The sequence below is a fragment of the Muscardinus avellanarius genome, assembly GCF_963383645.1.
Source record: "Muscardinus avellanarius genome assembly, chromosome: 5".
Taxonomy (NCBI): Eukaryota; Metazoa; Chordata; class Mammalia; order Rodentia; family Gliridae; genus Muscardinus; species Muscardinus avellanarius.
Genome location: NC_137790.1, coordinates 26,369,290 through 26,383,454, shown reverse-complemented (window position 1 = coordinate 26,383,454; position 14,165 = coordinate 26,369,290). Strand labels below are relative to the sequence as shown.

The following is a 14,165-nucleotide window of genomic DNA, read 5'->3' as shown; positions in this document are numbered from 1 at the left end:
GCTCCCCCTCGAGGCAAATGTTAAAACAGTTTTCTATGTTCATTATTTTATTTACAAAATACGCTGTGCTAATAATGGAGTGATACATGCTTATTTTGCTAAAGAATGCACCCAAACTTCAAGTAAATGGAATGGGCCTTGCAGATAAAATTGCTGACAACACATCCAGGGTAGTTGTGTTGGAAGCAGTTATTTTTATTTCTTTCACCTTTCATAAGTTTTAATCTAGTTAATGTAATATAAATTGTATTGAAATTTACAGTGTGCAAAAATATTTTACCTTTGCATACGTATTTGATAAAAATGGACTCTTCTGATATTTATTTTTATGGCATTTCATTTTTAATACATAATGTTTTGATTACAAAATACACCACTGTTGTCAAATGAATTTACACTTAAATGTTATTGTAGAAATTTTTTTTTAGAAATGGACCATCTTCTTTTGGTTTCTCTGATTTTGGTTGGATAGTCTTTTAAGAAATCTCTTCAGAAAGAAGTTGTTACATTAACCGTGGTAGAAATCTCCTGAAACATTTTATGTAGAGGCAAGAATTGTCTAATTTCAATTGTGCAAGACATGTGCCTTAAAATTATTTTTAGTTTGAACTTCAAAAGATTTTATAATAAAAGAACTTTACTAAATAGTTGTATAAACAGTAATGCTGTCAATCATAAAAAATGTGGCATACACAATATAAATCATATGTCTTCACATGTTGCCTATATTATTAGAAGTAGCTCTCTGAGGATTTTGGAATCTATATGGCCTCTTCCTTACCTACCAGACAGAGATGGTGGTTTGGGGTTCCCTATGTGACTTTAGCCTCTCTCAGTACAAGAAGAAGTTTTACAGTTGGGACCAGGTGGATGGTCACTATAAATGTGGAGCTAAGCATAGCACATCAAGATTTCAGGAAGAAAAAAAAATACTACATATTAGATGAATTAGTGTCACATGTGTTGTAGGTCATCAATGATTGAATGTTTATTGACAAAGTTTGTTTGTGATAGTAAACAGTGGCTTCTTTCTGTCTTATTTCCTCCTAGTTTCTTTGATGCTTATGACTTGTCCTTCTCAAGATATCACTGTAACTATTTGGTCTTCAAATGTCCCTGTGCTCCTTTTACCAAATAAAAGTTCTTATTTCTGAAGAACAATTATTGCTGTTGTCTAAATCTCTTACATGAACTAAATACAGACATGTTATATCACTACCTGAAGATGAAAACAAATTACTGTTTAATTGTTGTAAGAGTGGTAGTTGTGGGTATAGAGGTAACAGAGAACATCTTTTTCCTAACAATCTTTTTCACTTGGATAATGAAGTATTTTCATTAATGCAATTACATGGAGTTGGTTGACAAAATAGAAAATAGTGGACATTTGTGCTTTTTTTAGTTGCTTTGAGACTGACAGATTAGCCAGCTGCATTCTAAGCTTGGATCTATCTTCATTTATCAACCCTGCTCCTCTCCATAGATAACCATCTGTAATGGATAGAAATGGAGACCAGCTGCCAAGATCTACATCTTTAGTCTACATCACCATCATGCATTTCTTGCTTTAGTCTGGACTTGTTGCAAAAGAGACCAGGCTTCCCTTTTTTTCAGTACCACCCTGGGTTGTGACAGCTGCAAGGCAGAAGCAGACAAAGAATGGGGAAAGGCTTTAGTTTTTGTCTTTTATCTTTTCCAGGGCTGGACAACTCTTCTGGTAAACAACTAAGGGTGGGATAATAATCTTCCCTCTGTTAGATGATGGTGGTGATACTGCCTTAAGAGTTTTAAAAAATTTTTAGCTGACATTTGAAAAGTGAAAAGGAGTTCATGGTGAATCCATTGTGGTGTTTTCAGAACATACTTTTTAAAGTATGTTGGGGAATGCAGAGGAAATGTGGAATAGTCTTCATGTACCAAACACAAACAATACATCCTTTCTCAGCTACTCTATCCTTCCTGTTAGAAACAAGTCACTAAAAAGTTCTTGAAGAGTATGTTCAGGAGAATTTTGTTCTAAGAATAAATGCCACATTTTCTTAATTCATCACTTTGATATGCCTAGTTGACACGACATTTTTCACTTTCTCTGAAACTTCTCCAGTGAGAGTCTTTGGTACCACCACTCATGCTTCTCTCCTGATCCCTCTCCCTGGTCTTCTAGAATCACTCCCACCTACTCAGTGGTCCCCAACACCTTCCCAAATGATTCAGTCATAAGCATTCTTTCATGTATACTCAAGACTCCTTTTTTCTATAAGGTAAATCCATGATGATTGATCCTTTTCTTTCTTAAAATATACTTTGATTGGTGCCTTGTAATTTTACATCATAATGATGTTCAGGGTGATAGAAACATACATGTATACTACATACATGTGTGTTTTCTGATCCCATCTTTTAACTCCTCAAAACCTCACTCTTTTTCTGTTGTATTGGTTCATGAAAGAATATTTGTATATGTGTGTTTTGTATTAAGTAGGTATGAATTTGGTCTACCCAAATAAATCAACAGATTCTGTGTGGTCAGCTAAATCGAAGTTTTCAGTTCCTATGGAAATGATCCAAGAGATTAAAGAAGTGAAGAAAATTCATTTATTACACATTTTTGGCCTCCTAATGGGTAATTCAGCTGTGTCTACATAAGTTTTTGCACATGTTGGAAATATCTACTGTAGCATGAACAAACCAAGAAAAAACATTTCTAATTGTATTTCTTTGATATGTATAATTATTGTTTGAGACTTTAAAATACTAGGTTAAAGCTAATATATTAATAATCAAGGTAAAAATTATCTATAAAGAATGACCATGTTAGCTAATTTAGTTTTTTTTTTAATTTTGATGCTAAAATAGACCTGTATTTATTTGCCATTTAACTTTATTTGGGAGCAACAGTAAATCATGTCACAATCAGATCTGTGACATGAGCTTACAATGAATATGTTTTATGAGTAGGAAAATATTAAGTTTATGATCAAGCTGAAATAGAAGTGCATTTGGAAGGCAAAGCAAAGCAATTATTGAGATTCTGATAATAGCAGGCTGAACTGCAAGACAATTTATAGCAGTTTATTTCAAACAATAGCATACTTTGGGAACAATAATTTATTTTACTTTTTTCTAATTTTTCTCAGACTTTCTTAAATATATGGTAAATCTTTTAAAATAATAACCCTTAAAATAACAGAAAATTATAAAATAATGATTAAGACTAAAGGGAATGCTGCTATCCATGAGAGAAAAGCTCTTCACAATGAATCAAAATGAATTTAAGGTTACCCAGTATTAGAAAGATAAATTTTATTTTTGTTTGGTCCTTTCTTTTCATCTGGCGTATCATGTGGCCTAGGTAAAATTAGAGATTTTAGTAACATTTTGTTCTTGATATTTTTTAGAAAATTCTCAGTTTATATGTTTCTTATAGCTAAGTAGAAAGTCTGCCCAACTTTCATGTTTGGTTAAAGAAGTGCTTAATGTAGAAAACTTTGTATCCATTTTGTGAACTGTGAGACCCGAACATACACCCCTGGGCGTCCAGGCAGCGCACACGCATCTCCAAATGACGTCACGCCAGCAAGTAGCCACCTACTGTTTTCTTGGCACATTAATGGTCCTCCTGAATCCCCCTAAAAATGATTTAGAAGAGAAAGTTGTGGATATGTGGTCAGTTGGCAAAAGCATATGAGTGTTTTAAACAAAATGATTAAAGATAAATATTCAGAAATATGGCTTATTACAACTTCTAGGCTCATCATCACAATTAGTCATGAGTGAGAATTTTTTGCTTCTCAATGAATAGACAACAAAAACATAACACATAATTTTAAAATGTAAACACTTATTAACCTTATTTTTTTTTTCTTGTACTGGGGATTGAACAGAAGCCTTCTACATCCAAGCTACACTTCCAGCCCTTCTTAATTTTTTTTTTTTTTTTCAGGTCTGGGAATGGAACCCAGGGGCATTCTACCTCCAAGCTACACCTCCTGCCATATTTTATTTTTTTATTATTTATTTTGAAACAGGGTCTCACTAAGTAGCAAAAGGCCTCACTAAGTAGCTGAGGCTGTCCACGAATCATGACCCTCTAGTCTCAATCTCCCGGATGCTGAGATTACAAACATGTGCCACCATGCCTGGTCCTTTTTACTTTTTATTATTTTAATGGGAGGTAAACAATTCTCTAAACAAATTACTGAAAAAAATCATAACCAAAAATAAGATAATCATTTTAGTAAAGAAGATATGCTCTAAATATCATGAATAATTTCACATAAAATCTGAAGAAAAACCTCACATGATATTGATTTTAGTTCTCTTGAGTAACATTAAGTATTTGGCACTAAACAAAACCAGATTGGAAAACCCTAACATTTCAACTAAAATATGCAACTATTTGACATCATAATAGCAATAACAAATGTCTTTAAGATAACAGCTGATGAAGAAAGATTTTTAATTTTCACAAATATTAATAATGACTGAATCCAGAATTGGCAATTATATAGATTTTATCTGTGCATGATGATTCCTTTCTACTTAAAATGAAAATAATGCAGGCATGTGGTATCCTCACTTAATGATCTAAAACAGACAACTATTTCTACCACATTAATTATGCAAAGGTTATAAATTTATTTATTTTACTTTTTTATTGGTGAATTTTAGTCATACTCTTAATGAAGTTCAAGATGATAGAGGCACACAGGCACACATCCCCCAATTAGCCCTTGTCCAAATCCAACCCCATTCCCTTCTCATGTTTGGCTTAGTGATTGACTTTGATATGTTTGTGAATATACATCATGTACAATAGGGAACTTCCCTCTTCCCTCACCCATCTCTCTCAGTTAGGTTGCCTTATTTACTCATCTATAACATCTTCTTTGTTTAGAGTTCCTCCTATGGCCCATTTTCTCCCTAGTTTCACCATATTAAGGAGAATATCAAATTTCTTATTTTTTGTGACTATACTCACTTAGCATAATGTTTTTTAGTTCCATCCATTTTCCTGTAAATGATGTAACTGTGTTTTTCTTTATGGCTGAGTAAAATTCCATTGTGTACATAACCCATAGTTTTGAAACTTGTTTTAAAATTTATAAAATAAAATTTCTATAGTTTCTTTAAAACCACTGGCATAAAAGTATATTTCAAATTCACCTTTATGTTAAAGAATATCTGGAAAAACTTTATTTGATTCTTTATTATCTTTGGGCCCTATATTGAAGGTAAAATGTGGAAGAAAAAGCATTTTTGTTTTCTTGGGTGTAGAGGAACATAAAATGCATTGGGATCCAGAGATTACCAGTGGTGGCGCACGCTTGTAATCCCTGCGCTTGGTAGGCAAAGACAGGAGGATCACGCAGGTTCGAAGCCAGCCTCAGCTGCTTAGTAAGGCTCTCAGCAACTTAGTGAGACCCTGTTTCCAAATAAAAATGTAAAAATAGGTCGGGGAGTGTAGCCCGGAGGTAGAAGGGCTTCCAGGAACCCCAGTACCACCAAAATAAATAAATAAATAAATAAATAAACCTCCCAATAAATCCTACTGACTTGCCCTTAAGTCTCATTAGTATGTGTTAAATCCAGGGTCAAGGAAGATCAATCTGAACATAGAATCCTTATGCTGCTAATAAGTACCACATGCTGCGCCTAAATTTATTATTATTCTAAAATTTAGCTGAACATCTTATTTCTTGAGTGTACGTGGATTTTGTGGAGCTAATTGATGGTTATGCAATTTCTAGGTGGTAAAATGCTGCTTCAGTAACTGAAGTAGTTTGATAAGACTTTTTTCTGAAGGTCCCACAAGTCTAAAACTATTGACACTTCAAATTGGTTGCAACACTGATCTTCTCAATGGAGTGAGTGCATGTTATGACATTTCTAAAATAAGATGTGAAAGATAATAGAAATATTCTATTACAGAAGTTCTAGATTCAGAGTTAATTTAGGCTATTAAGTTCTTTATTTGCTTTCTAACTAATTGGTTGTAAACAAACTGGGCCATACATTTTGTTTTACATCTTTAAGTTGTTGTTTTTTTTTTTTTTTTTTTACTGTCACTGGACACCCTGTCCATACTCCAAAATATGGACTGAAAAATTAGAGGACTATAGACAAAATTGGCCCTCAGACTTATTTTACTTCTATTATGTTTTCCTAGATTTTAAAAGAACTGGAAACATGAAAATAAATGCTTGTAGCTAACATGCATGTTCTCTGGTCCAACTCAATCTCACCATTACTCATTTTACCTATCTGCTTCTTACATTTAAATATTGATCCTGAAGACATCTGAATTATAATCCATGTTCCTAAGAATTCACTTCATTTACTGGTAAGTACTGTGCAAATTGGAGAGCACTATGCAAACAGCAGAAAAGCCACAGTTTTATAAAATAAGATGTGAAATTAAGCTTAAAAGGTTTTGATAGTTTCCTTATTCCCCAACTGTTATTAAACAATAATAGCAATGTTTTCAAAAAGTGTAAGGCAAACATCTTTACATAATTACCTGACAAGAATCTATTCCTCCTTCTTCATAGCCTGCACATATCATGTTTTCAGTAATGTTATAGTCTGGCAACTGTTGCTTGCATTTCTCATTTGATAGAAGAGGAACATCAGCTTCCTGCAATATGTCTGCAGTAGGACCTGCTCAAAATGGATATGCTGTCAGAAGTGTATTCTTGAATGTATCCTTGAATGAAGCACCATCAGTCTTATTTATCCCCACATTTAGCTCTCATTCTCAAGCACCAGGTGTATATATAATGGAACTAACTACTAACCTTGAACTCTAAAGCACATAATAAGTCCCATCTGGGGATTTTACCAAGTGGCGACAGTAGTGTGTTTTTATCTTTCCCAAGGGCTAACAAAAATGGTGGATTGGACTAGGGTGGTCTTTAGGCATTCTCAGTAATTGTCAACAGTTACAGTACTGCTTGTGGAAATAAAACCTGCCTACACAAAGAGCTCCATTCATGGAAATTACCAACAACTCAGAAATCCAGAAGTGCTTTTCATTTGGCACCTGAGGAGGTGCTCCCTCCTGCATAACGGCATTCAGCTTCTTTGTGGTGCTGTGTGAGTGAGCAGGTGCACACTGAGCAGAAGACAAAGCTCTAATGAACTGTGCCCTGGTCCAGGGGCAATCGGCTTGTCATCCACATGCAGGTGAGGAGAAAAGAGGTATATTGTAGCAGAGTGCGGTTTCATTATTTTTATAAAGTGGCTAATTTACTGGATGTATGACTTTTTGTTTACTGAAATACTAATCCCAGGAAGGATGTGAACCAAGCAGGTGTTAATGCCCCAGAAAAGGTATACAATAAGCACTTTCTAATAATTAGCAATTCTATCGGGTTATTCAAGAGAGAGAGAAAGTTGAAGATAATAAGTATATCTGACATCCAGTGTTATTGCAAAAATGTACATAATCTTATCCCCAGCTAAGTTTAATTCGTGCACTAAAAAGACTTAGCAAACAGATGTGTGAGTGAACATATATGAGTTAGGTGCAATGCAGTGTAGATATGACAGTGCTATGCTGGTAAATGTATATCAGTTGGCTCTTCAGAAGCAAAATAAAAGCTTCAATATGTCTTCCTTTTTTGCCTGATGTAAACACTTCTACCATGACTGATTTAAAGGTACCAGCATGTCAGTGAACATGAAATCAGGAGGAGCTAGGCACAATGAGGTCTTGCTAGTTGGTGCCAGAGAATCCAGCAGCATGCCACTGAATGCTTTTCAAAATTTAATAGAGCTTTAAATTAAGAAAATGAATAGAGAGATTAAAATAGAGAATAAAAAATCAGTTCTTTACTATGAACCATCCTATGCAGGTCAAGGATGGACTAGAGGAAATTAGGTATATAATAAAAACCAAAGCCATTTTTGCTCTTGTCAATGAATAAAAACTCTTTTGAGTAGATAATGCAACTTTTTGGTGAAGGAAAATTTGAGCAGTGTTCTTATCTTTATTAATGGACATGAGTTTCCATGAGAATAACTGAGAACATGTGTGTGCTTATAGCAACACATAGACATATATGTACAAACATGTATAAAATTTTCAGTAAAGTTTGTTGACTGTCTCAGTTTAAGCAGTATCACCTCAGTTCTTCCTAGTGAATAATATGTTCACCTGTTTTTTTTTAACTAATTAGTTAATTCAACATACAAGATGGAAAACTGGTATTAAGTAAGTAGAAATCAAAGGACAAAATTTATAAAAAAAATTGCAACCAACCAGTTCATTTTTATAAACAGAACCAGGACATATATTCCTACATAAAATGTATCTCAGATACAGTTTATCCCCTGGCTCCATTCCACCCCTAAGAGACTCTTTTGAGTCAATTAAATATATATTTAGGTACCAATAAATAAATGTAAGACAAGTTTACTTAGCTCAAATTTTTTTCCTATGAAAATCTTTTATATTTTGTTAGTGGACGATTTACTTTGAAGAGTCTCTATGTGGTCATAAACTGTTTTTTAGTTTGAAGTCTGAATGAAAAAAATATCTAAAATCATGTTGACTCTTTAAACTTCAAATTTAATACATCATGACATTTTTCAAGTGGAGGAAATATAAGAATATACAGTCTTTTAATACACTTTATAGACAGCAGACATGGTGCATTTTCAACAACATAATGCAATTGCTGGTAAGAACCTTCATTGGAATCCTCAGGCTAGTATTTGACTTAGAACTTTGTGCTTTCTCTAAAACATCATTTTATTTTCAACACAAGTATTTTGGCTCTGAGATTTTGTACTTCTCCACAAGTTTTTGTAAATTTAAAAACAACCAGAAACTTTAAACATCATGACTACAGTTTGTCTTGACTGTAGTCAGATCCTTCTATCATGCTAAAAAGTATCTTTCCTTTCTTGTCTTAATATTGTCAAATGTTTAAATCTCCATTTTAGAAGGGCTACTCTTCTTAGGAATTATGTAGCCAATGAACTTTGTAGTTACATTTAAAATTACAAAGTACTGGTATATTTCCTGAAAATTCATGGTTAGATATACTTTTTGAGTTATAAATTCTACTTCATTTTTAGTTTATTTTAAATGATACATAAAACATCAGAATTACACATATTGATAGAGTCCCAATGTAGTTTTGATAATATACACACTGGACAATGTTTAAGTCAGTTTAATCATATTTATCTCCTTAAAAGTTTATACATTTTATGATAAAAACTTACAGAATTGTTCTGGCTTTTTGCAATGTACAGAAGATTATTGCTGCCTATAGTCATCCTAATGTTCAAAACTCACTGAAACTTCCTGCTCCTCTCTAAATAAACCTCGGTTCCTTTTGGCTGACCTTTCCCCATCCTTTCCCTGCCCATATCCTTGCTTTGCCTCAGCCTCTATAACCAACACTCTACTCTCTAATTCTCTGAGATCAGATTTTCTTAGATTCCACATATGAACAAGATAATGTGCTATTTGTCTTTCGGTGCATGGCTTATTTTACTTAATGATTTCCAGTTCCATTCATGTTGCCAAAAATTATTAAACTTCATTTGTTTATGGCCAGTAGTGTTCCATTGCATATATGTACCATATTTCCTTTACCATGATGAACACCCAGGTTATTTCAATATCTTGGCTACTGTAAATGTGCTGCAAGAACACAGACGTGCAGATATCTCCTTGAATACTGGTTCAATTTCCTTTGAAAATATACCCATGAGTGTGATGACCAAACCTTGTGGTAGTTTCATTTTTAATTTTTTGCAGGTAAGAATCTATGAAATGTTTCCAACGGGTATGTACTGATTTATGTTTCCACAAATAACATGCAAGTATTTCCTTTTCTTCATGTCCTCACCAACCCTTGTTATCTCTTATCTTTGCATAACAGCCATTCTTTCTGGGGAGGGAATATTTGATTTGAATTGGTTTTGAGTTTACCTGAGAACTAGTGATGTTGATGAGATATTTTTAATATGCATCAGAGATCTATGTTTGCAAAACCTGCTATTAGATAATTCCAGTTGATATATGATATGTCAATTTATATTCATTGATATAGATTAATCCCATATCTAAATTCTTTTTTCCAATGGGCAGTATCAATATGTTAAAAATAACTCTCATTTTTAGGGAATTTCATTATTAGGCATCTATCTATCTATCTATCTATCTATCTATCTACCTATCATCTATATCATCTATCTACCTTTATTGATTAAGAAAACTTGACAATTAGACTTTTGATGAGACTTTATCAATGTACTAACAAAAATAATTTTATAATGTTGGGTTATATTCTTTTCAATACATGTATGTTTTTTGTTTGTTATAATTCCTATAATACTAAAATAAAAATATTAGCCAGGCATGGTGGCACAATTTTGTAATCCCAGCATTTGGAAGGCTGAAACAGGAGGATCGCAGTTCAAGAATAGCCTCAGCTACTTAGTGAGGCTCTTTGAAACTCAGTGAGACCCTGTTTCAAAATAAAAAATAATATAATGGAGGTGGTGGTGTCACTTGGAGGTAGAAAGCCCCTGGATTCCACTCCCAGAACCAAAAATATATATATAATAAAGTATATTTCAGTTTTCCTTCAAAAGGATTATTGGTAAAAAATATACTGTACATGACTTGTAGAACTTTTAAAATGCTATGCAAATATGAAACAGATAAATATAACCCTTACAATGTTTTTAGAAAATATTAGAAGCTAGGTGTGGTAGTGCACACTTGTAATTCTAGCATTTGGGAGGCTGAACAGGAGGATCGCGGTTTGCGGGCATTCTCAGCAATTTAGTGAGGCCCTTTGCAACTCAGTGAGATCTTGTTTCAAAATAAAAAATGAAAAATAGGGCTGAGGGTCCAGCTCAGAGGTAGTATGCCCTGGGTTCCATCCCCAATACCACAAAAAAGAGAAAATATTAGAAGAATTATTACAGCATGAAAGGTGTAAGAAAATGTTGAAAATATTCACAGGATGAATGCAGTAACATACCTTTCACTACTAGTTTTTTTTTTTTTTTTAAATCTGATACTTTACCTTGATATTCAATACTTCCCCAGCCTGCAATAGAACAATTTCTTCCTGGAAGAAAACCTTGATTTTCTTCTGGTAAACAGATAGGTTGTATATAATCTGAAGAAAAAAATGAAAAAAATTAAATAAAAATAAGTACAAATCAATAAGAAGAAACATACCTCAATATCATAAAGGCAATATAAATAAGCCAGCGAACATCATATTAAACAGAGAAAAACAGTGAGAATTCTCTCTAAAAACAGGAACAAAAAAAGTATGTGCTTTATCACCACTTTTTTTCAGAATAGTACTTGAGACTTCTAGCCAGAAAAGAAAATAAAAGTACAAATTGGAAAAGAAGAACTGAAACTATATCTATTTGCAGATGACATGATACTATACTTAGAAAACCCAACAAACTCAACCAAAATGCTTATAAAACTGATCAACAAATTTAGCAGTGTCTGGATACAAAATTAATCTAAAAAAATTCGAAGTTTACTGTATGCCAATCATGAATCCACTAAAAACAAAATCCAGGAAACACTTCCACTTATGCTTCCCCCCAAAAATACTTAGGATTAAATCTAACCAAGAAGCTCAAAGACCTCTACAAGGAAATTAAAAAAAAAACATTAAAAAGAGAAATCAAAGAAGACCTTAATAGTTGAAAAGATCTCCCATGCTCTTGAAAGGGCAGAATAAATAATGTCTAAATGGCCATTAAACCCAAAGTGAGCTACAGATTCAATGCAATTCTCATTAAATTAACAAGGTCATTCCTCACAGACAGAAAAATTAGTCCTTAAATTCATTTGGTGCAACAACAACACAAATAAATAAACAAACAAACAAAACAGAATAGCCAAAGTAGTTCTCAGCAACAAGAATTATGCAGGAGGCATCACAATACCCAACTTCAAACTATACTACAAAGCCATAGTAATAACAACAGCATGGTACTGGCACAAAAACAGACACATAGACCAATGGAACAGAATAGAAGACTCAGAAACAATTCTGCATACTTACAGCCAATTTATTTTTGACAAAGGGGCAAGAACGTACACTGGAAAAAAGATACCCTGTTTAACAAATTCTGTTGGCAAAACTGGTTAACTATATGCAGAATAATGGAAATAAAACCACATTCTCACCCTGCACAAGAGTTAACTCAAGATGGATGAAAGACCTGAAAATTAGATCAAAGACATTGCAACTCCTTGATGAGGGCATAGGTCCAACGCCTCAACAAAGAGGCACAGGTAAAATCTTTCCCAACAAGACCCCAAAGACACAAGAAATTAAAAGATGGATCAATATGTATGATGTCTTGAAACTGAAGACCTCTGTACAGCAAAGGAAACTATCAAGAACCTCAACAGACAGAGAACAGAATGGGAGAAAATTTTTGCCAACTATTTCTTCAATAGAGAACTAATATCTAATATACGGAGAACTCAAAAAACTCAGCACTAAGAAAAAAAATATCCGAATCAAAAATGGACAAGTGAAATTGACACTGCACAAAAAAGAAATTCAAATGGTCAATATGTATGAAAAAAAATTTTCAACATCATTAACAATCAGAGAGATGCAAATCAAAACTACCCTGAGATTTTACCTAACTCCAATCAGAATGGCAATCATTCAAAACACAAACAAGCTGGGCATGGTGGCACACCCTTGTAAACCCTGTGCTTGGGAGGCTGAGACAGGAGGATCACACAGGTTCGAAGCCAGCCTCAGTTACTTAGTGAGGCTCTCAGCAACTTAGTGAGACCCTCTTCCCAAATCAAATATAAAAAATAGGTCTGGGAGTATAGCCTGGAGGTAGAAAGCCTCTGGGTTCCACTCCCAGTACCAAACACACACACACACACACACACACACACACACACACACCCCAACAAATGATGGTGAGAATATGGAGAAGTGGAAACTCTAATACATAGTGGGTGGGATTGCAAATTAGTGAAATCACTTTGGAAAATAGTATAGAGGATCCTCAGAAGAATGGGAACAAACCTACCATATGAGCCAGAAATACCATTTCTGGGTATCTACCCAAAAAATGGAACCAAACTACCAAACTAATGCATGTGTATCTATGTTCATAGCCACACAATTCACAATTATCAAACTATGGAACCAGCTAAGATGTCCATCAACAGATGAATGGATTGCAAATCTATAGTATATGTACACAATTAAATTTTACTCAGCCATAAGGAAGAACAAAATTCATTTGCAGGGAAAGGAATGAAACTGGAGAACCTTATGTTAAGTGAGATTAGTCAGTTACAAAAAGTAAAAAATCAGATATTCTCCCTAATATGCAGAAGCTAAGGAGAAAATGGGTCATAGGAGAAATTCCAGATGAATAGGGAGAAATCATAGATGAACAAATAAGGCAAACTAACTAAGGAGTATGGGAGGGGGGAGAGAGAAATTCCCTAATGTATATGATGTATATTCACAAACATATCAAAGTCAATTACTAAGCCAAACATGAGCAGAAAGGAGGAGAGAGGGAATGGGGTGGGAATTGGGGAAGGACTAAATGAGTGATGTGCATGTATGCCTCTATCTTGTACCCCGTTAGATGTATGACTACAATTCACAAATTAAAAAAAAAATAAGAAGAGACACACATTCACTTCTAACAAATTTAAAAAATCTTCTGGAGCTATAGTGAATAAAATTTTTCCATATTTCTTTTTCAGGAATTGATGATTGGTGTATAGAAAGGCTATTGATTTTGTGAGTTGATTTTGTAGCTTGCTTCTCTGCTGAATTTGCTTCTTCTATCAGTCTTTTAGGTGACTTTACTGGGTCTTCTTAGTATATGATCATGTCATCAAAAAATAAAGATAATCTCATATCTTTTCCCCATTTGTATCCTTTAATTTCCTTTCTTTTATTCTAGCCAGAATTTGATTACTATGATGAATAGCAGTAATGATACTAGGCATCTTTGTCTTTTTCCTGATTTTAGTCATAATTCTTTCCATTTTCCCTCTTTTAGTATGATGTTGGCTTTGGGTTTATCATAAATTGCATTTATGAAATAATTTCATTGTAATTTTCATATGTATATCTCCTTGACTTTTGAAAAGGGGCCAAAGAGAG

General features: G+C 33.7%; 1 protein-coding gene across 2 annotated transcripts in view; it reads right to left on the bottom strand.

Moving 5' to 3' along the window:
- Positions 1-3,473: 3,473 nt before the first annotated feature.
- Positions 3,474-14,165, bottom strand: part of TMPRSS15 (transmembrane serine protease 15) — a gene marked incomplete at both ends in the record, with an annotated part of 135,444 nt that continues 124,752 nt past the window's right edge. For both annotated transcript variants that reach the window (XM_080695445.1, XM_080695446.1), the window contains 3 exons: positions 3,474-3,629; positions 6,521-6,660; positions 11,055-11,150. In XM_080695445.1, coding sequence (XP_080551571.1) covers positions 3,474-3,629; positions 6,521-6,660; positions 11,055-11,150 — 392 coding nt within the window. The remainder of the gene's footprint in view (positions 3,630-6,520; positions 6,661-11,054; positions 11,151-14,165) is intronic.